The sequence below is a fragment of the Eubalaena glacialis genome, chromosome 20, assembly GCF_028564815.1.
Source record: "Eubalaena glacialis isolate mEubGla1 chromosome 20, mEubGla1.1.hap2.+ XY, whole genome shotgun sequence".
NCBI classification, from domain to species: domain Eukaryota; kingdom Metazoa; phylum Chordata; class Mammalia; order Artiodactyla; family Balaenidae; genus Eubalaena; species Eubalaena glacialis.
The window spans coordinates 36,415,311-36,442,645 of NC_083735.1; the positions used below are offsets into that span (position 1 = coordinate 36,415,311).

At 39.8% G+C, this 27,335-nt stretch overlaps 1 protein-coding gene across 6 annotated transcripts; it reads left to right on the forward strand.

Annotated features, from left to right (window-relative positions):
* RNF170 (ring finger protein 170) lies at positions 1–27,103 on the forward strand. 6 transcript variants are annotated; one of them, XM_061177249.1, is made up of 8 exons: positions 31–119; positions 3,665–3,794; positions 5,946–6,089; positions 14,373–14,451; positions 16,066–16,174; positions 19,724–19,797; positions 22,844–22,954; positions 26,494–27,101. In XM_061177249.1, exons 3-8 carry the CDS (start codon positions 5,953–5,955, stop codon positions 26,761–26,763), a joined length of 780 nt encoding a protein of 259 aa, XP_061033232.1. In that variant the 5' UTR covers positions 31–119; positions 3,665–3,794; positions 5,946–5,952; the 3' UTR covers positions 26,764–27,101. The 6 variants fall into 6 exon arrangements, with proteins under 6 accessions (XP_061033236.1, XP_061033237.1, XP_061033232.1 ...); XM_061177250.1 differs by having other exon boundaries at positions 14,376–14,451; positions 26,494–27,100; XM_061177253.1 differs by lacking the exon at positions 3,665–3,794 and having other exon boundaries at positions 1–119.
* Positions 27,104–27,335: the final 232 nt, after the last annotated feature.

Here is a 27,335-nt window from a genome sequence, read left to right on the forward strand (position 1 = left end):
CCGCGCGCCCGGCCCGGAGGAGGCAGCCAGTGGTCGCCCGCGAGGGTGGCGGGCAGCCCCGGAAACAATCTGTGCCCTCGGTCACCTGGAGCTGGCGAGGTGTCCTCCGCGGTGCAGAGGTACGCGCGGCCGAGCGCCGGCGGGGCCCCGGCCTGGGCGGGACGGCGGGGCGCCTTCCGCGGGGAGCCGGGCGGCCCCAGGCGCCCGCGCCGTGAGGCCGACGTGGCGGGCTTGGAGCGCCGAGGGCAGCCCGCCGCTCCTGCTAGGGCCGCGCGGACCTCGCGGCCCCGGGAGGGGGGGGGAGGGTGTGCGGCGCCGGCCAGCCCGGGGAACCGCGACGGTTCCCGGGGCCTGTCCCTCTTTCCGCAGTGGCCAGGGGGACCGGCCTCGAGCTGCCCCCGTTCCGAGGGTGAACCTCTGCAGGGTTACCGATGAATCGTTAGGCGATACAGCATGTGCAGAAAAGTGCACACAACGGACATGCCTAGAGAGTAATTAGTAATAAAACACGCAGGTAAAAACAAAGAGAACTGCCCATACCTCAGGAGTTCCTCCAGCACCTCGTGTTCCTTTCTGAGCATCGTTCCCTCCCTAGACAGACTTTTATGATGTTCACTTTCTTGCTTTTCCTTATCTCTTTACCACCTACGTATGCATGCCTAAACAACACAGTTTTTCGTTGCCTGTTGTTGAGCTTCTATCAGTGGAATCATTGTGTTATTTTATAGCTTTGCATTCATAGTAAGTTTGTGTAGATCCATAGGTAATTTTCAGTGCTGTCTAGTACTCCACTGTATGAATATAACAGTATATCCATGCTACTGTTGATGGGCATTTTGCTGTTCCAGTTTGGGGCTAACTAAGAACAATGCTATAAGATTCATATCCCTAGAGACTAGTGCCAACGTGTAAGTTTCTTTAGCTATATGCCTTGGAGCCCTGGGATTGTTGAGTTATAGGTTGTGCATCACTTTACCAGATGATGCCAAACTTTTATGTGGGGTGCAACAAAGTTAACTTCCCAGGACACACCTTTCTGTGGTTTGCAGTTCCTGGAGCCCCCTTTCCCCATTAAGACTAGGTTGTGTCATTGAGCTTTCAGAGCTGCCAAGACAGCATTGAGTTTTTCATGATGCTTTTCAGAGTACCAGTTAACAGATTTTTCACTGTGTGAATGTAGAAGATCTTACCAGAAGTCTTCTCAGTGGTCTTTTAAACATTCTTCCCTACACCAAGTGCAGAGAAACCTTTAGAAGTGATAAAATGTACCTCATCTGCCTTTGTTTCCTCTGTCGGTGCCTCTGGACCTTTGTCAAGCCAGAGTTTCTACATTCCAAGCTAGGTTATCGCTGTAAGGATCCCTGGCACTTTAAGTGACCATTACCCTTGTTAGGCATGTAAAGTCATCAAGTCAGCCTGACGCCCATGTAACCTGTCTTTGGATGTGGAGCCTTGTTGGAAGGCCTGTAATGGGTGAGCACCTTCGCGCCAGCTGCTCTGGTTTTTAGGGCTTTGACACAGTTGACCTCAGCCTCCCTTCTCAGGTTTGATGGCTCACCCACAATGCATTTGTGCATGATGTGCAGTGTTTTTGAGATTTCATTCTGTAGCTCCAGTTACCATCCATGAAGGAAATTATATTAAAAACTTCTTGAATGTGAGTAATTGTCTGCAGAAGCCATGTGGCCATCATGTTTTTACATGAGTTTGGGTAAAAAGACATGGAGTTTCTCCTTTGAAGTTACGGAATTTCCTATATTTCCCTTATTTGTCTGTGTTGTTTTGTTTCGTTTTTCCTGAAAGCTTTGGAAAAGACCAAAGAGAGGTGAGTGGCACTTGTCTTAGCTGTCTCCTTACTCCAGTTAGTTGGAGCATAATTCTCATCTACAGCTGTTTATCAGATTCAAGTAAACAGGGGAGTGTCCTTCGCTGCAGTATGCCAAGTTTATCCAGTTTCCCAGGGAATACATACTTAGAGCTTAGATCAACGCGAGCTTGAGATGCTACTTACTGTAGCTGTAAGGAAGGCATGGCCACGTCTTATCATGGTTCTGCAGATTCCTTGAGGGTTGTTAATAATAGTAATCAAAATATTATAGCTTCCGTTAATTGAGAGCCTGTATGATGTACCAAGCAATATGTAAGTGCTCTACCTTTGTTATCTCATGAACTCCACAAAACTAGGGTGGTTTTGTGTTTTTTTTGCCAAAAAAGTGGTTGCTCGATATAGTTCAAGTTAATTTTATGTATTTTACACATGAGGAAGCTGAGACCCAGATTTTGCACAAGTGCACAGTTGTCTAACTGCAAAGCTTATGCTTCTTCAATATATTAAGCTACTCAGTAAGACTTAGCCAGCTAAGCAATAACAAAGCCAGTGCTGGAAATCACTCCCGCTTCTCTCAATTATCAATTTTTCTATCAATTATCAACACCGTTTCCAAGATCTATGGTGTTTTGTTTCTGTAAATCTCAGATAGTTAACAACAGAGTACTAGTAACTTGTTTTCATTTGATAGGACCCTATGAAATAGATTAGATGCCATGTTTTTGTTTTTTTTTAATTTATTTATTATTTATTTATTATTTATTTTTGGCTGTGTTGGGTCTTCGTTTCTGTGCGAGGGCTTTCTCTAGTTGTGGCGAGCAGGGGCCACTCTTCATCGCGGTGCGCGGGCCTCTCACTATCGTGGCCTCTCTTGTTGCGGAGCACAGGCTCCAGACGCGCAGGCTCAGCAGTTGTGGCTCACAGGCCTAGCCGCTCCGCGGCATGTGGGATCTTCCCAGACCAGGGCTCGAACCCGTGTCCCCTGCGTTGGCAGGCAGATTCTCAACCACTGCGCCACCAGGGAAGCCCAGATGCCATGTTTTATAAATTAAGTAACCTGGCTTCGGGGTTTCAAGCGAGCAGCATTTAGTGCAAGGCCCCTGCAACATGTAAAATCCCCTGCGCGCTGCCCCGCGGGGTGAGAGGTAGCCAGCGCGGGCGCCTCCCAGTGCCAGTCGCTGAGGTCTTCAGAGGGCACCGTCCGGAAACTGGGAGGGTCTAGGGTGCTCCCTAAGAATGGGACTGGGGAGAGACGTCTTAAATCTTTGAGCACTGAAGCCTAATTTTCATCTCTGAAGGGAGGAAGCAGGCACTGGCTTCTGTTTTTATTGCTAAAGTAATACGTTCTTGAAAGGAATTCAGACTATAGAACTGTATCCTGGGAAAGGTGAGGATCTGGCTCTCCCAGGCCTGCTCCCCACTTGTAACCATTTTAACCTTTGGTTATTTAGCTTTCCTGCCTTTATTTTTTTTCAATTCCAGAAAGCTCTGAATCAGAGAAATGTAGAGGTGGAAGGAACTTAAGAAATCTTCAAATCCAGCTTTCACATTTTGCAGAAAATGAGGGGTCCTAAGAGATTAAGCGGGGTCCCAGTTGTGGTAGCAGAATTGGAGCTAAACTCCGGGGCCTGCATGCCATGCAGCGGGGCTTGGGCTCACGCTGAGAGCCTGTGCCCTTGGTCCAAATCAGCAGCGCTGATTTGTTCCAGGTGAGCAGAGGTTGGAGGACTGAAGTTCAGGTTGACATTGGAATTCATTTTCAAGATTGGGGTATAAGGTCAACTCCTCAAGTAGAAAATTTTATTTCTTTTTATTGTTTATCCCCTGTAATCTTAGATTGGCTTCTTTCCAAACTGAGGTGGTGGTATAATACCTCATTTTTGAGCCAGCAGCGCCTACAGTTCCTTTTTGGACTCCTGTGATAAGAAAAACTACTGGCGGAAGTTAACTACTGAAGCCCCGACAGGTTGGTCAGACACCATTAGTATTTATCCATGTGAGGGCTGGGACTTCCACGTGGCAGGGAAGTGCAGCTGACCTTTCTGTTCCTCTCTGAGACTTACCAGCAGTCTCCTCCCTTCCTACCCTCTCTCAGCCCAAGCACCTCCTTCAGTGACACTAGAATCCGTGGCAATAAAAAGTAACTCTTCATTTCAACAACATTGGGAACTTTTGCTATAAAATGATGCAAATAACATTACATGGTCCTGCAATACTTAAAGTATCCTGGATCTCTGAGCTCTTGGAAATGTGAATGAAGCAGCATCTGAAGGGTGTAATTGGTAGAAGTATGTCTTTATACAGTAGAATATATATATATATATAATTTTGATTATTTTATTTTTTTATTGAACTATAGTTGATTTACAATATTGTGTTTCAGGTGTACAGCAAAGTGATTCAGTGATATAAGAATATATATATATATAAAATGTATAGAGTAGAATTTAGTCACATGATCACTGATTACACTTGGAAGGACATAGAAACAAATGTAACCCATTAAAAAAAGAAATAGTACAAAGTAGTGAACTCCCTAAAAGGACATAGAAACAAATGTATCCGATTAAAAAAAGAAATAGTACAAAGTAGTGAACTCCCTAAAAGGACATAGAAACAAATGTAACCCATTAAAAAAAGAAATAGTACAAAGTAGTGAACTCCCTAAATGTACAGCATAGGAGAAAATCCTCCCGACTGGATTCAGTAATTGGAGGCTGGGACTCTCCACACAGGATAACATTTTGCTTATCTCTGAGCAGATGCAAGTAGTTCTCACTGACAGGACTTCTGACAGCCACAGCATCTTCAATTTAAAAAGAGGAAACCTGACAACATAAAAATCTAGATTGACTACATGGCCCACCCCAAGATTACTTGAGGCTTTTTTCTTCAGTTTCATTTGGCAGTTCATTTGACTCTTCTTTTGAATAAAATACTGAGGTTAGAGCTCCTCTGAGTTCCTGGTGTGTGCTTTCATGAAGGATACTTGAAACCTGTCATTAGAAAGTTCCTGATACATCAGGCCATTACCATGTGTAAAGCTGATGAAAGCCACCTTTGATCTGTTTGTTTGCTTAAGTTCCTTCCATGAGAGGTAATTTTCTTACTAGCAGCCAGTTCAGGTTCTTTTCAAAGGTGTTAGACTTTCACACTCAAAGTTTCCTTTTAACAGAAACTCACCTGGTTAATGATGATATTGAATAAAACTGTTTTCAGTGCAGGACATTACATAAATACAGGTTAATTATGATTAGTCATGTATATTTAATTGAATTTTATTGCCTTTATTTCTCTTTAGGTGTCTTATAAGATTTTAAGTAACTTTAGTGTTTGCCATCTGAAAAAAGTAGGAATAACCTGTGATATTTGGACTCTGATGTGGTTGGGCCATCTCCCCTCATACCTATAGAAATTGGGTATTACCGTTTTCCTCTAGTTTAGTGTATGGGAGGGAGGGTTTCATATCCTCCCTTTTCTCTTCATAAGGAAATGCAGCCTCAGAGTGATTCCATATTCCAGGCAGTTCCCAGAATTCTGAACCATAAGCTGAGCTTAGTCCCAAGTGAGGCTAATCGTTTTCCAAGCAACAGAATTTTCATTAATTCAAGTAGTCTCAGTATAGCTATAAATGTTCTATAGCCTCCATGTCTATTACTTTTCAAATTACTAACACCATAAGTAAAGTAAGTCACTCCTATTTAAACATATATTTATTAGGTCCTTCTGTGTACAGGGCACTGTGCCAGGTAATACAGGAATATTTACAGAAGAAGACAATATATTTCCTTCCGTATCCGTACATGGTACATTCCATGACGCACATTCAGTGCCATGAGGGAGAAGAGGGATGTGATCTATGTGGAGAATTTATTCGGTATTCAGGAATAAGAAAAGAGCAATTGGGCATGAGAAATGTCTTTTTTTCTTTAATGATTTTAAAGAACTCATTAATGGGGCATTCCCCACTGGAGATGTACTTAATGCAACCTACCTCAAGTGGGTGCTACAAAAAAGTGCATATATCAGAAGTCAGCTACGTTTATATCGTTTTTATTAATATATTTCATTTTCACTGTGTCGTTTATAATTTTCATCTTATCTCTTTTTCTTTTAGACCTGGAATGGCCAAATATCAAGGTGAAGTTCACAGTTTGAAACTGGATGATGATTCAGTCATAGAAGGAGTAAGTGACCAAGTACTTGTGGCAGTTGTGGTCAGTTTCGCTTTGATTGCTACCCTGGTATATGCACTTTTCAGGTGAGACTAAAGGACAAAAGAATTTAAATAATATGTATTTACAAGGGCCACTGACTTTCTGACTGCTTCTAGTAATGTTTAATACTTAATATTAAAAGCAAATAATAAAGCTGATTCACTTTGTTAAAGCAGAAACCAAAAAAAAAAAAAAAAGCAAGTAATAAAGTTCAGTGATTGTATATATTTACTAAGGTATTTTATTTTCCACTACGCTCTAAATGCTACCGTCTATTTTTCCCGTCATCAACTGTCTAGTCAGAAAAAAATTTAGATTTATCATCCATATTTTGAATAAAATGTTAATATTTTCTCTTGGAGTATCACAGTTTTAAAATGTAATTTTCATAATTGAATTCATCAACTTGTAGGTGATATAATAGGTGCAAATATATTTTCAGTGTTTAAATGAAAAAAACTGGGACAAAAAAATCTTGGACAGGATGGAGGGATTAAGATTAGAATTAAAATTGCTGTTATATAGGATTAAGTGAATTAATAAATGTGAAACACTTAGAACATAGTGTTGTTGAGAGGATTAAATGAGTTAAAATATTTTTTAAAAATTACTGTTATAGTATCAGGAATACTATTTAAAGGTCTTAGATGTCTATGTACCAATAAACAGAGACAGGGTAATAAACTAGAAATTTAAGTATTAACACATGGAGATAAATAAAATTTTGTATATATCATTGAAAACAGAAATGAAAAAAGTATAAAGTAGAAAAGAGATTACAGTAATTCCAAAAACTACAGATCTATTAGTTTCTTATAAAAATTATAGAAAGGATTATTAAACAGAATATGAGCATTCTCTTTTACCTTTGCATGGTTAGTTTCTTATTAGGGTGACATTATCTTGATTTCAGTAGAGTATTTTACACGGTACCTGGTGATGCCCTTGTGGACATAGTGGGGCAATGATGACCAGATGATAGCAGATTTAAGTGAGTTTATAACTGGTTGACAGATCATTCCCAGGAGTGCTGACTAATGTTTTAGTGTAAGCCAAAAAAGAAGGACACTGAATTGTTGCAGGGCTCTGCTTCTGAGCCTGTTCTTCTCATTTCTGTTAGCAACTGGGATGAAGAAGACAAAAGAAGCATGTTTATTAAATTGTCAGTTGGGATGGATAGCTAATGTATTGGTACCACAGAATCAAGATTTAAAAATGGGTCATCCCATACATCTGTGGTCAGCTGGTTTTTGACAATGGTGCCAAGACCTTTCAGTGGGGAAAGATTTCAACAAGTGATGTTGGGACAACTGGATAGCCACATGCAAAAGAATAAAGTTGGACCCATACCACATCATATGCAAAATTAACTCAAAATGGATCAGAGATTTAAATGTAAGAGCAAAATTATATAACTCTTATAAGAAAACATAGGAGTAAATCATGAAGATTCTTAGATATGATGCCAAAAGCATGATCAACAAAAGAAAGAATAGATAAATTGGAATTCATCAAAAGTAACAACTTTTTTTGCTTCAAAGAACTTCATCAAGACAGTGAAAAGTCATTTCACTGAATGGGAGAAAACATTTCAAGTCATATATCTGATCAGGCCCTTATATCTGAATATGTAGAGAACTCAAAACTCAATGATAAAAAGATGAGTAACCCAATTAATAAATGGGCAAAGGACCAGAATAGACATTCCTCCAGAGATATACAAATGGCCCGTAAGTATGTGAATAGATGCCTGACATTCTTGGTCATTCAGGGAAATGCAAATCAAAACCACAGTGAGATACAGCTTCATACCCACTGGGATGGCTAGGTCCAAAAAGTCAAATAATAACTATTGTTGAGGATATGGAGAAATTGGAACCCTCATACACTGCTGATAGGGGAGTTAAAATGGTGCAGCCACTTTGGAAAACTATCGGTTCCTCAAATGAGTAAACATAGTGTTACCATATATCCTAGCAATTTTATTCCTAAGTATATATACCCATGAGAAATGAAAGCATATCTCCACATAAGAACTTGTACAGGAATGTTTACAGCAGGATTATTCATAATAGCCAAAAGGTGGAAACAGATGAATGGATCCATCAATAGATGAATGGGTAAACAAAAGGCGGTATATCCATGCAATGGAATATTATTCAGCTTTAAAAAGGAATGACATACTGATGCACACATGCTACCTTGTGGAGGAAACTTGAAAACATTGTGCTAAGTGAAATAAGCCAGACACAAAAGGCCATATATTTGAGTCTGTTCTTAGGTCCACAGTCGGAAAATCCATAGAGATAGAAAGTAGATTAGTGGTTGTGTAGGACTGGAGTTGGAGATGGGGGTATGGGGGCAATAACTAAAGGGTACAGGGTTCTTTTTGAGGTGATGAAAATGTTCTAAAATTGACGGTGGTGATTAATTACACCTCAATAAAGCTGTTTTAAAAATGGGTCATGACTAGGCAAATATCAAAAAAAAAATCTGCTCTTTACCTATTAAGAATGGGATGCAGATATGAATTTATTGTCATTTGAAAGTATCCATGATAAATTGTTGAGTGAGAATTAAGTGAAAGGCACATGATAAAACCATAGGTCAAGTAGCCCATTTTGTTTAAAAAAAGTATTTTTATAAAATTAATTTTATTTAAAAATATTTTTCTTTTCCTTTATTTGTTTTTCTAATTTCTCTACTATGGATAATTATTACTTGTAAATAAAATATTTTTCCTCACAGATTGTAGTGATGTGAAGCCCAAAATAAAAGTTTCTATTAATAAGGCAATTGTATGTTGTAGATGCCAAAAACTTAACAGCATTAAGGTGTATTAATCAGAATAATCAGATAAAGGTCACATATAGATTATATTCAGTTTGGGTCAAGAATTTTAAATTGGAAAACATTCAGGGGAGGTTATCAAAATGGGTAAAGCTATGGAAACAAATCATATAAAAATGCCTGAAAGAACTTGGGATATCTAGCTTAGGGGAAAAGACTGTAGGATGCAAAAGCTTTAAATACGATGAGAGCTTGTTTTGTTGAAGAAGAATTAGGTTAATTCTGTGTAGCTTCATGGGGAGAACTAGGGTGTAAGGGAAAAAACCTACAGATTTTTCCTTCTTATGTAGTGAAGGACCCAGTTCTTCCCTACCATTTCTCTCCTGTGTCTCCTTTATATTTACACAGAACTCTTCACTTCTGGTCACCAAGTGTGTGTGGGCTTTTCCCCTCCAGGCAATTCTCCATGACACCAGCTTGGTGTCCCACAATTTAACTCAATTCCGATACTGTCTGCCTGGAGATGGTGTCAGCTCCACAGGTTAAGGGCTCGGTCCCACAAGCCTGCTCCCCACCACACTTCATATGCCAACGGCAAGTAGTAGGTCCCCAAGTCACCCCCAGCTTCTGTATGATTTCTGTCCCCAGGTTATCCGCAACAAATCGGAGGTTCTCGTGACCCCCTCCTTAGGTTTGATTAATTTGCTAGAGCAGGTCACAGAACTCAGGGAAGCAGTTAGGTTTACCAGTTTATTAAAGGGTGTGATAAAGGATACAGATGCACAGCCAGATGAAGAGATGCATAGGGTGAGGTCCGGGGGGTCCTGAGCGCAGGAGCCTCTGTCCCCGTGGAGTTGGGGTGCGTCACCTTCCTGGTCTGGACGTGTTCACCCACCTGAAGCTCTCTGGACCGCACTACTGGGATCTCATGGAGGCTCCCTCACGTAGGCGTGATCAATTATTAACTCTGTTTCTGGCCCCTCCTCTCTCTGGAGAATGGGGGCAGGGGTGGAGGATGCTGAACATTCCAAGCTTCTAATCAGGACTTTGTCCTTCCGGTGAGCAGCCCTCATCCAGGAGCCCACCCAGAGTCGCCTCATTAGAGCAAAAGACACTCCTGTCACCCAGGAATTTACAAGGGCTGCAGGAACCCTGTGTGAGGGGCCAGGTCAAAGACCAAATATTAGAATAAAAGGTACTCATAGTGCTCTTATCACTTAGGAATTTGCAAGTGTTTCTGGAGCTCTGTGCCAGGAGCCGGGGGCAGAGACCAATATATATTAATATATATTTTCTATTATCTCATACAGGGCCAATAGGTGGAGATAAATGATGAGATTTTGGCTTAACCTAAGATATAACTTTTCAAATAATATAAGGTGCTCCCCATTACGTGGATGTTGTCTTGAATCTGTCGTATGATTGGGTGGGAGGTCAGTTTAAGTTGCTGTCCAGCTGTTCAGATTCAAATTCAATTGGCGGTTGTCATCCTGCTACTTTAGCTGAAGTATTCAGTTAATGAGTTAGGGGAGGGGTAGCATGCGTACTAGAAGATTCAAACAAAGGAACCTTTTGTCTCTTTTCTGTAACTTCTTTGATGTTTGTAGTCATTATAATTCATCCTTTGTTTGTATTGTGGTAACATATCCATAACATAAAAGTTATCACTTTAAGTGTACAATTCATTGGCATTAAGTACATTCACAATGTTGTGTAACCATCACCACTGTTTATTTCCAGAACTTTCTCATCATCCAAAACAGAAACTCTACCAGTTAAATAATAACTCCCTATTTCTCTTCCCCCTGCTCCTGGTAACCTTTATGCCACCTTCTGCCTCGAGAAATTAGGCTATTCTAGGTACCTCATAAGGTGGAATTAGTGTTTGTCCATTTGTGTCTGACTTATTTCATTTAGCGTAATGCATGCAAGGTTCATCCATGCTGTATCATCTACCAGAATTTCATTCCTTTTTATGGCTGAATAATATTCCATTGCATGTATATACCACATTTTGTTCATTCATCTGTTGATGGATATTTAGGTTGTTCCCACCTTTTGGCTGTTTTGAATGGTGCTCTGTGAACGTTGGGGTAAAAGAATCTGTTTGAGTCCTTGCTTTCAACTGGAAATGCATGATCATGTGGTAATTCTGTGTGTAACTTTTTGAGGAACCTTCAGTCTGTTTTTCACAGCAGCTGCCCCATTTTACATTCCCACCAGCAATGCACAATGGTTCTAATTTCTCTACCTCCTGGCCAACAGTTGCTACTTTGTGTTTTTTTGATAGTCATCCTAGTGGGTGTGAAGGGGTATCTCACTGTGGTTTTGATTTGCATTTCACTGATGACTAATGATGTTGAACATCATTTCATGTGCTTATTGGCCATCTGTATGACTTCTTTAGAGAAATGTCTATTCAAGTCCTTAGTGCATATTCGAATTAGGTTGTTTGCTTTTTTGTGTTTGAGTTATGAGGTATTTCTATATTCTGTCTTAATCACCTATCAAATATATGATTTATAAATATTTCATTCTGTTGGTTGTCTTTTTATACTCTTGATAGTGCCCTTTGATGCACAGAATTTTTTAATTTTGATGAAGTCCAATTTATCTATTTTTTCATTTGTTGCCTGTGTTTTTGTGTCATGGTTAAGAAATCATTGCCAAATCCAAGGTCACAGAGATTTCCCCCTATGTTTTTTTCTAAGATTTTTATAGTTGTAGCTCTTAAGTTTAGGTCTTCGATCCATTTTAATTTTTGTATATGGTATGAGGTAAGGGTCCAACTTCATTATATTTGCATATGGATATCCAGTTTTTCCCACACCATTTGTTGAAAAGACTGTCCTTACTCCACGGAAGGGTCTTGGCATCCTTGTCAAAAACCAATTAACCATATATGTGAAAGTTTATTTCTGGTCTCTGTGGTCTATTCCATTGGTTTATACGTTTGTCCTTATTATCAGTACCACATTGTTTTTACTATAACTTTGTGGCAAGTTTTGAAATCAGGAAGTGTCTTACAACTTTGTTCTTCTCTTTCAAGGTTATTTTGGCTATTTGGAGTCCCTTGAGATACCATATAAATTTTAGGATGGGTTTTTCTATTTCTGCAAAGAATGCTGTTGGGATTTTGATAGGGGTTGCACTGAATCTGAAGATAGATCACTTTGGATAGTATTGACATCTTAACAATGTTGTCTTCCAATCTATCAACATGGGATGTCTTTCCATTTATTTGTGTCTTCTTTAATATCTTTCAGCAATGTTTTGTAGTTATAATTAATTTCTTTTTAAATCTTTTCTATTTGGTCTTCCTTCTTAAGCCATTAATAATAGCTGCCATGTGTTGACATACCAGAAGCCAGTCAAAAGGGTCTGGTAGGCAGGTTAACCTATGAACCACATGCTTGCATATTTGTAAACTTTGATTCAAACTTCCTTTCTTGACCCACGCTTTGGGTATCATTGCTTTCCTCATATCAGAGGTTCCTGGCTCTTTTCCAGGGCTACATATAACTTAACTGGTTTGACAGTTTTGGTTTCTCTTTTCAGAGAACTTAGAAGGACCATAAATCGTTGATAAATACACTAACAACCCATGTACTTCTGTTTCATAGCAGAGCCACTGTTTTCCTTGGCATCTCACTTTAGACCTGCTTAGTGTCAAATACCATCATTTTCTCATAGCTAAGGTGATCATATTGTTAAAGAACAAAAAGTAAACCAAGTAAATTTGAAGATCTAATTGGCTTTACTAAGCTATTCATGAATCAGGCAGCATCCCATCCAGCAAGTAGAGAGATACTTCCGGGAGTTGTATGAAATGGAAGGTTTTTATAGGCAGAAGGAGGGTGGGGCAAGGAAGTTATTAGCAAAAGAAAAGTTAGGATTATTTCAGGCCAAGACTTCTTCTTCTGGGGGAAGGAAATGGCAGGGGTCTTATCATGCAGACTACCTCCTTGGTACTGACCAGGAAACCCCAGATTGACCAATTCAGATCCCGTTCCTGGGGAAGGTGGGAGCTGCAGTTGGGCCAGGTGTGAAGTCTAGGTTTGGTGGCATAGGCTTTAGCACAGGTGATGCCATTTGAGGCCTGAGGTTTTCTCTATAACAGTATGTTCCTGATCTTCTAATCTAGCTTTCAATCTATCTTGATTAGATTTCTAGATTTTTGGTTCTGTACTCAAAGTTGCCAGTCACAGTTAGCTACCTGAGCTACAGGCCATGTTTAGCATCTCGGGCTGTTTGTTCTTGTTCTTTGGCTATACTTTGACTTTTCTAATATTCTACTATCAGATTTAAGAATTTTATATCTTCTCTTTTATGGAAAGAGACCAAAAGAAAGACCTTTCAGTCACATGGTTTACATTGATCCTCTGAAAACCATGACTGTTTTTTTCCAATGAAGGGAATGGTTTTTCATCGTCAAAGAGCTGAGAATTTCCAATTAGCTGGGTGTTTGCTGGTGTGTAAATGGGCTGGTTCCTGGGCTGTTCCTTGATAGATTGTTTTTCCCATAGAGTAGCTTTCTTTCACTGATTCATTTATTCAATCATAAGAATGTAACATTTTAAAATAAATAATCCACCAAAATTTAAGGTGTTTAAACAGAATTCAAGTAGTTTCATTACATTTATGTTGAGCTTCTGATTAGATATTTGACTTTAAATTGTTTTTATGTCATCTCTGAACTAATGGTTATATTTTTTCAGCTTTCTTTTCTAAAGTTTAAATTTTTTACTAAAAATTAAATAACCCTGGGATGGATTTCTTTAATTTTCCTTATCCCATTAGAATATTGATTTAGAATTCTTATTGCTGTGCTATATTGGTTCAGCTAGAGAATAAAGGCTCTTCTATAGATTAACACCGACACTGAGTAGACTTAAAATATTGCTGTTAAAGAGATTTAGGTTTAGAAAAAACTTCTATAGCCAAATGAAACTAAACTGATTCAGATGTAAATCTTCACCCCTGACCCTACCAACCTAACCACTGCTTCTGGTTTTCAGTCCTCACTTCACTCATCCTATCCTTTTATATGGACCTCTAACTTCCTGCCTTTGATTCTTCATTTTAATTGTTAATGTTAAGATATTATTGGTATCATAGGTTTGGGCTTTTCTACATTATACATTTTAGGTTTTGTTTTTCTCTGTCCCTCTCCCCTCATAGGTGAAAAGTTGGGAGAAAGACCTAATTAGATATGGAAAAGTGTTCAAATACATAATAATACAAGAAATCTTACAAAAGAAATAAACGTGTTATATTATATGTAAGTCTGAAATTACATTCAGTCCCCAAGGTACTAGGCCTCTGGATTTCATCATTCGCCAGTTAAACCTGAAATGAGCCGATAATCAGTGATCTCAGAATAGCCTGGAATGTTCAGTCCTACAGTTGGAGTACAGTTGTAGGCCATCATTTACATTTCTTATGTTGCCAGTAGTCTAGGTCAAAAATTAGACCCATAAGGAAAATGGATTCATCTAACAATATTTTATATTAAAACCGTATTATATTTTATTCAGCAGAAATGCACATCAAAACATTCACCCAGAAAACCAAGAGCTAGTACGGGTGCTTCGGGAACAACTTCAAACAGAACAGGTACTGTTGTGATATAAATCTGTGCATTTGTATGAGGAGTAGATGTTATCACTCCCCTTGCATAAGAAATTGTGATGATACATCAATAAATTCCTTTTTTGGAAGCATGTGCTTCTTTCCTGCTTGGAGTTACCTTTTATTATTCTATTGATTGTACGTTTTCAGATTAAGCAAATCACTAGTCTTAATCTAATTAAGATGTTTTCATGAATTTAGTTTTAACTTGCTTTAAAAGGCAACAGTTTTCCTATTATTTACTTGTGAGGAAATAATTACTGTCTAATTGGCTTTAATGAAATGTAGTGGAAAAACTACTCTTTCTAAAATATATTCCCGGGCTTCCCTGGTGGCGCAGTGGTTAGGAATCCGCCTGCCAATGCAGGGGACAGGGGTTCGAGCCCCGGTCCAGGAGGATCCCACATGCCGCGGAGCAACTAAGCCCGTGTGCCACAACTACTGAAGCCCGCGCGCCTAGAGCCCGTGCTCCGCAACAAGAGAAGCCACCGCAATGAGAAGCCCATGCACCGCAACGAAGAGTAGCCCCTGCTCGCCGCAACTAGAGAAAGCCCACGCACAGCAACGAAGACCCAATGCAGCCAAAAATAAATAAATAAAATAAATAAAGTTTTAAAAATAAATAAATAAAATATATTCCCCTAAGACCGTCAAAGAAATGACTATAAGGGATGGCTTTTTTTCCTTTTCTTTTTCTTCAGTGATCAAAGTTGTTAAAACTAGTTGGGCAAAGAAGAAAACTTTTCTCCTCTGCCTCTTCTTTGCTTTTAACCATATGGATTCCCTAAGAACCAGAAATGTAATATATTTTATGAAAGCTGGATTAAGTAGGATATTGTATACCTTCATGCTGAGATACCTAATATCAAAAAAAAAAATTAAAAATTGACTGTCTACCCACCAGTCAAATATTAATTCCAAAGAGGGTTTTTATGATTTATCCATTCACCAAATATTTATTGAACATCTACCATATGCCAGACATTGTTCTGGGCATTGAGAATTCATTTGTGAACTAAACAGACAAGAATTCTTGCTTCATAGAACTTAAATTCACTGATGCAAAAATAGTTTAAGCATATTAGTGGTACTGTGTTCCAGGGCTCTTGTTATCAATAATTCATGCTGGCCTGGTGTTTTATAATTTACAAAGTGATTTCACATACAACTGTCTCATTTAATCTTCAAACATGTAATGACTATCAGGAATGTATGAATGAAACAGATGTTAAAAATAGAAGAAAGCTAACACCTGGGGAGTAGTTTGACATTTCTTGTTGTTCAGCTAATGAATGCATTAGCTCAGCCTGTGTTACCCGGAATAACTTACTCTTTCTAATAGAGTAACTCTTGAGTTAATCGGCTTTTTATCTTTATCTTTAGACTGTGTTCAGGAAGGAAGGTAGAGACCATGCAGTTTAGGCAGAACAACACCGGAGCCTCATAAGTTTATCAAACTTGTAAGACCTTAACTAGTGCACATCTAAAATTTGAGGATTACACAGTCCTGACTGTATTGTTAAGTATACTTTAGCATGAAGATGAATTTTGAAAAGCCTGTGTGTGTCGTGTCTCAATACGCACGTGTTTTCTCACCAGGATGCACCTGCTGCTGCCCGACAGCAGTTCTACACTGACATGTACTGTCCGATCTGTTTACATCAAGCTTCCCTCCCTGTTGAAACAAACTGTGGACATCTCTTTTGTGGTAAGCAAACAATGCTGTTCTTGGTAAAAGTGACTATTTAGACCAAGACCCGTGTGTGTGCACGAGCTGGATTCCTGATTTTCTCTCTGTCACGTTTTGTATTTTGTGAGTGGGGCTGATTGCTTCTGAGATCCTGCTCTTGTTGTCAGCCACTTTTATTTAGTGTCCGTAGGTTCAAAGATTAAAAAGACTATTCAATCCCCCAATAAACAGAAATGTGTTTCTTTGAATAGTGAGTCAAGGATATCTGTACCATGAGGGAGTCACTGAATTCCTCATTTTCATCGCTTTTTGGTGGTTTCATTTATTACTCCTCCTTCCCAAGGCAGGAAGGTTCTTCTCCCAAGGACCTTGCCCAAGACCTTCCCTTGGCTCTGCCACCTTTTTTTCACTCTGAATCGGTGCAGAAGTTCTTACCTCTCTTCCTCCGGGACTTCCAGAGGCTTGGGAACCCTAGAACACGTAGAGGGACGAGAAGGGACGTTGATGTCGCACTAACTTAGTGTCAGGAAGGGGTGCTGTCCACCCCTGGGCGTCTCCTGACCTTCCAGGAAGAGTCACAGAGAGTGATGGGACATACCGCATAGCCATTGCTGGCTGTGGTCACGTGAGATTGGCAGGAGTCGGTTATTATGGGCCTGCTGTGTGCTGGACCCAACATACTCCATCTCATCCCAGCTCACATTTGAGGGACCCCGAGGCTCAGCAATGCTAAGAAATTCTACAAAGGGCAGCCCAGGTGCAGACGGACAGAGCTAGGTTTTAAACCCAGGCCTGACTTCACAGCCTGTGCGCAGTTCTGTTGGGTTGGCCAAAAAGTTCGTTCGGGTTTTCCCGTAAGATGTTACCAAAAACCCAAACGAACTTTTTGGCCAACCCAATACTATGTGATCGGTGGTTTATACAACCACTCTCTCCTTAAGATTTATCTCATCATTAGACCTATTTTTTATTGGTAGTATTTCTTTCCGTTTGAACAGCTATATGCAAGATAGGGTGCTAATTGCTCCCAAACTGTACTGATTTAACATGCAGCGTACAGTGATTTGTACTTTGCTTTCTCCCCTTTGTATCTTTTGTCTAAGAGTCAGAATTCCGAGGTATACAGTGTTACTGTTCATGCTGCTGGGGGTGAAATAAAGTATCTGGAATCCATTCCATGCGATGCAGGGTTTTCTATACCTAGTGCCCATTTAGTCAGTACTGACCAATCCCATCATTGCCTCATCCATTAATTTCAACCTCTTCCCTCAGGTTTTTGTCTAAGTCACAAATTACAAAACACTATTTCAGTGTCTATCCTTAATTATCTGTTGGAAGTGCTAGTGAGCAGCCAAGTAACGAAAGATCAGGTGTTGGGGTAGGGGATTAAATGGCCATCAGAGAAAGCAGATGCTCCCCCTCAAACCCCTGGCTGACGTTCCTTATCGATTGTGGACTCTCTCCGGGTCTGGCTGTGCCTCGGCCATCCCCCAGCACAGCACCCCAGGCAGGGGCTGGGAATCCGTGAGGTCTGGCAGGCTGGGCGAAGTCTATTTGCCAACAGCCCAGGCTTCGGTGATGCACTCCGTGGATAACCCGGTCAGTTGAGAGATGGCTGTACCGTGCTCTTGGTTTTACCTCTGGGCCTGGGGTAATAGGGTAGATTCCTTCCGATACCCTGCTCTTCTCGTTGGGACACTTTTATTTACTGTCTGTAGCTTCGAAGGTTAAAAAAAAAAAAAAAAAAAACTAGTTACTCAGCTTCTCAATAAATAGAAATGTGTTTCTTTGAACAGTAGTTCAAGGATACTGATACCATGTATATGAAGAGCATTTCAGCTTAGCTCCCTGTGTGGAACTACAGTTCTATTCCTTTACAGCAAGTCAAGAATAACAGCAGCAACAGACTTCACCTAACTTGCATTTGTAACCCACATTATTTTATTTAATTCCCCGGCAGCCTTATGAGGTCTTATTCTCATTTTACAAATAGACAGATCTAGAGAGATTGTGCCCCGGATTCAAGTCATTGAGTCATCTCTCCCGCCATCCTAGTTAAGGGAAAGCATCAAGCACGTCACAGCAGATGTGTATGAACTGAAGTGTTTGATTTGCTGGACCATAGTTTTCCAGTGCAGGCAAGTGGCCGCTACATAATATTGCAAACGAAGGACACCTATACTCCAATCTGGGGAAAAGAGTTATGGAATTAAATAAATTAACATATATCAAAACACATTGGACTTTTGGGTGAAAAGGTAGTAGATAAATCTAAGGCATCATTACAGATGGTAATAATACTAACATTTATGATCGGTTTTGCTTTCATATGGTTTCTGTATGAAATTAGACTGCTCAAAGTATTTAGTAAATATTATCTAATTAACACAGCACCCTGAGAGCAGGAAAAGATATCAGATACAGATGGTTTAGCTTTTTAAACTTGTCTTAAATCATCGAACCAGTTTTTCCCCACAGTCACTAACGGTCAGGTCGGGCAGCCTTGGCTTCAGCCAGTGGCCTGCTCACCAGTGTCCTCGTGTACCATTATTTCTGCCTCTGGGATTTGTTCCTGCCATTGCAAAACCCAGAGTGTCCTCCCTCCTGTCTTCTGCCTATCGAATCTTACCACCCCTACAAAGTTGGGTTCAAATGCTGTACACCTTTTGTACTGTAATTTAATATTACACACTTCAAGATGTAACTACCTTCTGAGTCATTTAAGTATGTTACCTTGGTCTCAATTTGATTGAAGGAGCCAGGAAGCAGTTAGTTCAGATTCACAGTGGAACCTGGATGATCCGAGAAATGGGGGCCTGCAGAGGAGAAAATGAATTGGCTCCTTAAACATCAGCCAGTATTTAAAAATACTCCCTCTTCATTTGTTACTGGTCTGAACTTTAGTGCCTATACACTTAGTGCACCTACCACCACTTTTTAAGGTCTGTAAATCCTCTCTCTAGGCCGTGTTTACCTGTTTCACTGCTCATCAACGCCTTCAAGAAGAAAAATCAAATCCATCCAGTACAAAAGTTGATTCAGTTACTTAACTGGATTATGAACTTTGTTAGGGCAGGAAGCGTGAAATCTTTGTATCCTTTGGCTCCTTTGCACATACTACCTAATTACTATTATTGACACTTAAGTGACTTGGTTTTCTAAACTTTTAAAAAAATGGACGTTGTGTTTCTGTAACATATATATCAAATTTGGAACAGAAAATTTATAGTGTGATTTATTGGTTGTCATATGTACAGTAATGTTCAATTACTGTTATTTATTCACATAGGAAATGCAGTATTTTCTATTAAGCCTCATAGCATTGAAGCACTTAATGCATGCTTGCTTTTGATTGTAAAAATGCTTGTATCTTAACTGGTAGTTTAAATTAAAATATTTTTCAGTGGCTGGGAATTGTTATTAGATTTGAATTTGCCTTAAGAATTGGTTGGATAAAGTAAAAAACATTTTAAAATAGGTGATGCTGTTAAAATATTTCAAATATATGAAACTTTCCCAGGATATATGGACTTAAAAACATCAATATTAATGTTTTCTTCCCATTAGGTACCTGCATTGTGGCGTACTGGCGATACGGGTCATGGCTTGGGGCAATCAGTTGTCCAATCTGTAGACAAACGGTAATGTTTGTGCCCAGAAAACATCATTTATACTAGCTCAGTTTGTAAATTTTTATAGTTTCTGTATCTAACTCTTGAATTATTTTTATGTTTTTAGCAGAACTTCATTTATCCAAAGCTTCTCTGATGTTTCTCCATTATTTTTTTTAATGTCTTTAAGACACCTCAAAAAAAAGGGAATTCCCTTTGATATCCCTTCAGTCATAGTGAAAAACAGCTGGTACATGAACCCTCCCCCAAATCCTAATAAGTCTTTGTTGTAACACCAGCAAGGGAACAACTGAACTGGCAATCAGGCTTAAGCAAATATGCCCTGCATAGACTTCTTTTGAAAAAAATAGTTTTTCAGTTGTACTTTCCTTTTTAACCTGCCCATCTGTGGTGAGGGTCCAGACAGCTTTAAGTGACGAACAATGCCTTTGAAAAATGTCTCTTGTGGAGCCGTGGCCACGTCGCATCACCCAGAGCAGTTTAGCCTGTTACATCAGTACAGATGCCGCCTCCGAGGGACGCAGTGAGGTTTTACGCATGCGTGTTGGAGACTGAAGTGTTATAGTACGCTACCAAACGGCTCAATTTCTTCGACAAACTGGAGAAACAAAATTTTGTTTCGTTTGAAAAATCTGAGAAACTGATATTTGTAGTTTTTAAGTTAATAAATATAGCCAAATGGGATGTTCTATCACTTTTCAGAATTTCCTTTATATTTATATTATTCTTTTCATTTAAAATATATGCTTGTCTGATAATGACTCATGATCAGGTTCACAGACAACCTTTCCTTGGGAAGTCTTCCAGTGCAAACGGAAGTCCCGACCAGGATGGAGAGCTTCCAAGTCAGGATGCCGAATTGAGTGCACGCATTTACTTTTGCTCCCTCTGGCAACCCCACCAAAACAGGAAAGGCATAAACCCACAGGGACCACAAAGTAAAATAAGATTAGAGAAGGCGCAACAGTTGTTCAAAAATTCTTTGTAAAATATAACAGACGTACAGAAAAGCACACAAAATAAAGAGGTACAGCTCGCTGACTTGTCACAAAGCAACACCTGAGTAGCCACCACTCAGATGAAGAAACAGAAACTGGCCACAGCCCCAGAAGCCTCCTGAGGACCCCTTCCAAATCTCCCCCCCTCCTTCCTCTCCTAGAGGTAGCTACTATTTGACTGTTATGATAAGCATTTCCTTGATTTTCTTTACAGTTTTATTACCTTAGCATGCTCCTCTAAGATTACTGTTCAGTTTTGCCTAATTTGGGGACTGTATATAAATAAAACCATAAAGTGTGCACTGTTAAATACATATACACATACACAGAAATGCACACACGTGTGTGTACCTTTCATCCATTGTTCTGGCTTATCCACTTCCCCCATTGCTGCCTTTTTTGGTTGGAGAGAGGAAGGTTCGAGGCTTTTTCTTCTTTCCTTCTTGCTTCTATCGATACATCCCCAGATTCTGCCTATTTCACACTTTTTACCACATGGTTAGGAGGAAGATCATTTTTTTGTACCACCTCTCTGGCTGATTTGATGTGTGACACAAGGCAGTTGGCCCTGAAGCTTATTTGCCAGTGCCACCTCTCATCTTTAGCTCTCTGCCAGCAACACAGAGACCAGGCTGAAGGTCTTGCCCTAAAGAATTAGTTCCACCACCTGCCCCTCTTTCTGGCACTACCTGTGTCTTTTCATAGGGCATATGCGCATTAGCAGGTGGTATCCTTTGGACCACACATAAATTGGCTAGAGGCGAGACAGGTGAAGATAAACTTGTGGGTTCCGCAACTGCAGTGCGTTCCCACTGCAGTTCATCTACCTGCCCCACCACCTGCTTCACTGGGAACAGTGTGCAGGCTGCTGTCTGTGGCTGGAACATGGTCACCACGTCTCCCCTGGGCATGCACACTGACACGCCAGCGGTCCTACCACGTCCCTAGGGCGAATGCAAGTGTCAAGCTTTCTGGACACCCCAGACAGAGGAAGTCCTTCCTCTCCAGCATCATTATAACGCCTACCCCAGTGCCTTATGACGGGCTGTTGAACACGTCTCCCTCCCCTTCTATCCTGGGGATTGTAATCACCAAGGCGCAAGGCCACGTTGTCCTTTTTTTGTACGTCTAGCACTTAGCGCAGTGCCTGGCCCATGTAGGTGGTCAGTTAATATTTAGTGAAAGAATTCATCTTTATTAACAAATTTGTGAAGAGATGGCTGTACCTGCTGTTCCTACCACCTGCTGCTCTTAGGCACTCCTGTGTTTGGCTGTTTGGGAAGCACCTGAGCAGTGGGGTCCTGGTTTTACAGCTGAGCTGAGGGTCAAAACAGCGAGATGATTTAAACCCAAATCTATCACGGCTCCTTCCCATATTTATCTCTTTGTACAGTGGCCATTTCTATAGGGGGTGTTATATTTTAAAATATACTTGTTTTTCGAGGCACTGTCATCTTCAGATTACCCGAGTATAGTCCAGGAACATTTGTGTATCCTCCTTACCTCTACCATGGAGGAATCGGGGTTAAATGTATTATGTTATATAACAGTATCAAGAATTACCTTTTTGATTGTAGAGATGGGTGCTTGAGAGCTGGTTCCTGCAATAACTTCATCTCTGTGTGATGCTGGTAGCATTCAAAGATAATTCAGATATCAGAGAGGATAAGGAATCATGATTTTAATCAAAAAAGAAAGCCCTCAGTTTCCTCTCTCAAAGTGATATGTCACTTTGCTCCTGAATATTTTCTCATCATTCTTATAGCCTCAAATGTCTGTTAGCCCAAACAGAGAACTACTAACTTGATCCCTGGTGTGGATTGAAAAGTACTTAAACCAGTGCCCATTTTATTTTACAGGAGTTCAAATAACATTTTGAATGGATTTTATTGTAAGGAAATAGTAGCTTACTTTCCTCCCCTGTGTTGCCTTTGTTAAAAGAAATGAGCGAAATCTAAATTCAGAAGCTTTTCTCATTCTATTGAATAATAACACAAAATGAAAAAAAATTAATGCTGCAGAAAGGTGTAACAATTCTTTTTTCTGTAAATCTACAGGTAACTTTACTGCTAACAGTATTTGGTGAAAATGACCAGTCTCAGGATGCTGTATCATTGCATCAAGATATTAATGATTATAACCGGAGATTCTCAGGGCAGCCCAGATCTGTAAGTAATGTTGCAGCGGGTGCAAAGTTAGAGTGTTAGATTTACCAACAAATAGTTAGTATTTGTTAGATTTACCAACAAATAGTCTCTGTGAAAAATCTGTGTGTGTTACGTAAAGTCTTTACTTTTCATTGTTGCTGTCATTCACTGAGTTACAACTTTCCCAAGGACTACAGTTTTCTATCTTTTAAAAAATGGCACTATAAAACTCTTTATGAAAGTGATACCAGCAAAAAAAAGCAATAGAAAAAAATTGGAGGGAAAGGTAAAATTATTGACTCCTACGTGATTCTAAAATAGGGTTTGTCTTACGGGAAACTTACAACTGAGAACTTCTGGAGGGAGTTTTACAACTATGTTTTACTCTATTTTACCCTGGCCCCATTTGAATTTGTTCCCTTAAGTAACCCTAAGTGTTGGGGGTTTGGTATGTCAGGTATTCAAAAGCATTCTATTTTTAAAGCACATTAATTCTACAGTTGCCCCTCCTCCCCAAAAAGGCATTTGATAGATTAAAAACCCACACTTTACTGACTCATCCCAGTTTTCTCAAAATTTCTCAAAATTTAACAAAGAATTCTAGAAGTGTATGACTAAATATGTACTTGAAAACCCAGAACACACTCAGTACAAATTCGTACTGGAAGCCCAGACTCTGCTCCACGCTCTAGGCTCTGACGTCCACTTGCTCAGCATACATCCCACTGGCGCGTTCCTGGCGTCTCGGACAGGGGATGTAACATGCACAACACTGACCCGATCCCTCCTTACCTCAGCCTTACTCAGCTCAGTGCTGATGTCCTCTTCTCCCTCATTCCCCTTCTCTGATCTGTAAAGAAGTCCTAACGTGTCTTTTCTCTCTCTTTCTGGGGATGCTGTCATTTCTGCCTCATAACAAGTCCTGTGTTTGTAGCCATCAGACTAGGCCAGGCCACCACCATCTCTTGCTTAGGACAACTGCAGTGGCCTCTTCACTTGGACCTTTTCCTTTGCACAGCAGCCTGAGTAATATTTTGAAAACATACGTAAGACCACGATGCTCTTGTGTTTTGAAACTTCTGAATTTCTGGAATAATGTCCCAACTCCTGGCTGTGGCTTTCAAGGCCCTGCATGGCCTGGTCCCCCCTCCCCTCCCTCGGGATGCGGCTTTCAGAACACGCTCCAGTCCTTCCCACCTTCGTGCCTCACTCGTGCCATTTCCTCTGCTTGGAATGCTTGTCCGCTGCTCGCCTCCTGGCTGACTTCCTCATCCTTCAGGTCGGCCCTAGTATATCTTCCTCGGAGAGGCTGTCCCCGATCGACCAGGGCAGTCTCTGTCATTGCCCTCCGACCTTGTTCATTACCGTTCTCTCAGGAGACGGAAAGCTTCACGAGGGCGAGGACCGTGTATATTTAGTCACTACTATGGTCTCAGTGTCTGGAATACAGTAGGCCTTAACGTTTGTAGAATTTATGGTTATCCTTAAAATAGAAATGATACTACCACTCCCAGCCAAGAATATAAGCTGTTAAAATGCTTCTGTATTACACAACTGCGTAGACTTGGGCTCCCTCGTACATTCTGTTCCTCATTCTGGGACGTCAGGTACATTTAAAGGCATACAGTTTTGCCTGCTGTGGATGGTGATAGGCAAATCTTTTAGTGACAAGAAAAGCTCGACCTGGTCCCTGTTGCCCTCCGTGGTTCTTTGGGAGCCTCTTCTGCTGTTTCTGATCCGGCAGTTTTCTTACGTATCCTCCAGGGGCATCTTAGGATGATTCTTTGAAAATCAGTGTTTCAAATTCAAGAACTACCACTGAACTTAAAAAAATCATTTTAAGATGTTCATTCGTATTTTAAGGTGTGAAGCATACCATTGCTCAGTTATTTTGTGTGCGTCAGATATATACTTAATGAATAAGAAAGCTTGGTATGTGATGAAATTACAATATAATAAAGACATTTAGCTCTTACTTTGATATTCTACCCCAGAGTTAGAGTCAGATTGTGATTAGTACACAAACATTTCTTAATAACCCATTCCATATTTCTTGTCTAATCACTACAGATTTTGTGTAAACAACACCATATGAGAACTGAACAAAATAGCCCTGATAAAGGACAGAACAGTATTCAAAAGACATACTGGCTGGTCATTAGAATATTTTAAGTAATTTACCATAGACCTTGTGAAAGCTTTATAACTGTTTGGCTTTAAGTATTAGTTTCTTCCACAGAGAACAGAAAACCAGCATGAGGAGTGATTCTAAAAAGACCATTTTTGTTCTTTTGTGATCAGTTTTCCAAAAGGACTTACAAGATGTTCTTTGTCTGGTGGGGTTTTTAAAACCGTTTTCTCATCGCTTGCTCAGTTCTTCCCATTTTTGTCTCCATCTCCCTCTCAACTTATTCGGCATTTGTTGGACAAAATACATACTTAGCGTTGGATTTGTGATATTTATACAGATTGTTAAAAACAGCTGAATTGTGGGCACTGGAATGACCACAGGAAGTGATTTACTTCCTCTGGCCAGTTTCCCTTGCATCTCCCAACCCCTGAGAAGTAAGACCTCAAAGAAGTTAGGTTGAGGAGTCGTCATGGTGCCTCATTACTACACGCGGCCTTATGGTCATGCAGTCAGCTAAGAGCTACGCAGAGGAAGCGAGAAGTTTCCAGTCAGAGAATAAACTTGACTTGTTCAAGGTCATACAAATAGATACTGGTACTGTCTTTTTTTTTAAAAACAACTTTATTTAGATGTAATTTACATGCCATATAGTACCCCTGTTTAAAGTATACAATTCAGTGGGTTTTAGTATATTTACAAAGTAAATATAATCTAATTATTAGTCTATATATATTCAGAAACCATAATCATTTCCAGAAAGGGGAGGGCCTGGCATTCCAAAAATCTTTGTGGCAATTAATAATTCACTTAAACTCAAGCTAAGCAGAATAAACATCCTAAGAGGGAAATCAGTTTCATTGCTATTCTTAGATGGTCAAAGCCATCAAAGTTGATGTGTCTGTATATACTTATATATTGTCTGGCAATTTATCAAGGTCTTTTATAACAATATCTCTTCTAGTTCTTAATAGTCCTTGTGGCACATACTCAATTAGTTGTTGACTTATCTCTAGTAGGTTAAACAACTTTCCCCAAGGTCACTTGGCTAATAAGTGGTCTGTCCAACTTTAAAGCTGAGACTTGAGCTCAAGCCTCAGCCTAGTTCTCTACACTGGGTTCTTTGTTGGTTTATTTTACTAAATTTACAAATTAGAAATAACTTGAGTTTTGTATTACTATATCCTATGTTTCAAATTTGTTGATATTTTACTTTTCAATTATCTGCAATAAGACCTATTTTATAAGAACCTAGTAATCAAAGAACTATTTTTAAATAAAATGTGTAACTAGAAAATATGGTGTTCAGTGAATACGTGAAACTCCTTCATTCATGCTAACTGAGTTTGTCTGCACGTTGTAAGAAAATTGTATTATTTTTAAGTCTAACACACTAGATGCCAAATCACAGTATTTGTTCTTCCCCTACCAGATTATGGAAAGAATTATGGACCTACCCACTTTACTGAGGCATGCATTCAGGGAGGTGTTTTCAGTCGGAGGCCTTTTCTGGATGTTCCGTATCAGGATAATACTTTGTTTAATGGGGGCTTTTTTCTATCTTATATCGCCTCTAGATTTTGTGCCTGAAGCCCTGTTTGGAATTCTAGGCTTTCTCGATGATTTCTTTGTCGTCTTTTTGTTGCTCATCTACATCTCTATTATGTACCGAGAAGTAGTAACACAGAGACTCAACAGATGAGAAAATGAGTGCACTAAAATATTTGAGCCAATGTGTAAAATCAAACAAAAGGACCATGGCAGTTTAAAGCATTTGAATATTATCTTACAAGTTTAAAACCACTGTATGACAAACATTTGATTGTCATTTGGCAAATGCCTAGCAATATATGACTGGAATTTTTACACGTTGCAGGTTCCAATAGTACGGTTAGAATTATAGTGATTAACAACTGTATCTTCATTCTGTGTTGTCTATAAAGTTGTGGAAAAAATATGGAATTATATATAAAATGGGATGCTTCTATATCTTCTCCCCCACCAAACTATTCAGGTTAACTGGATGTATAGTAAGGTATTGTCAAATGTACAGTTTATCCAATTCATCCTTCTCGGTGAGTACCTACATGATACTATATTGCTGTGAGACTCACCTAAGTATTTTGGTTACAATAAAATATTGTACAATATTGGGGAAAAGTCAGTGTTTCTTTGAGCAGCTAGGTTTTGTGCATTTGGAGCAGTTCTGCTTTTCCATTCTGATATAATTCTTTGCTACCAGCTGAAGGGGAAAGAAGAAACTTGAACTTTGTT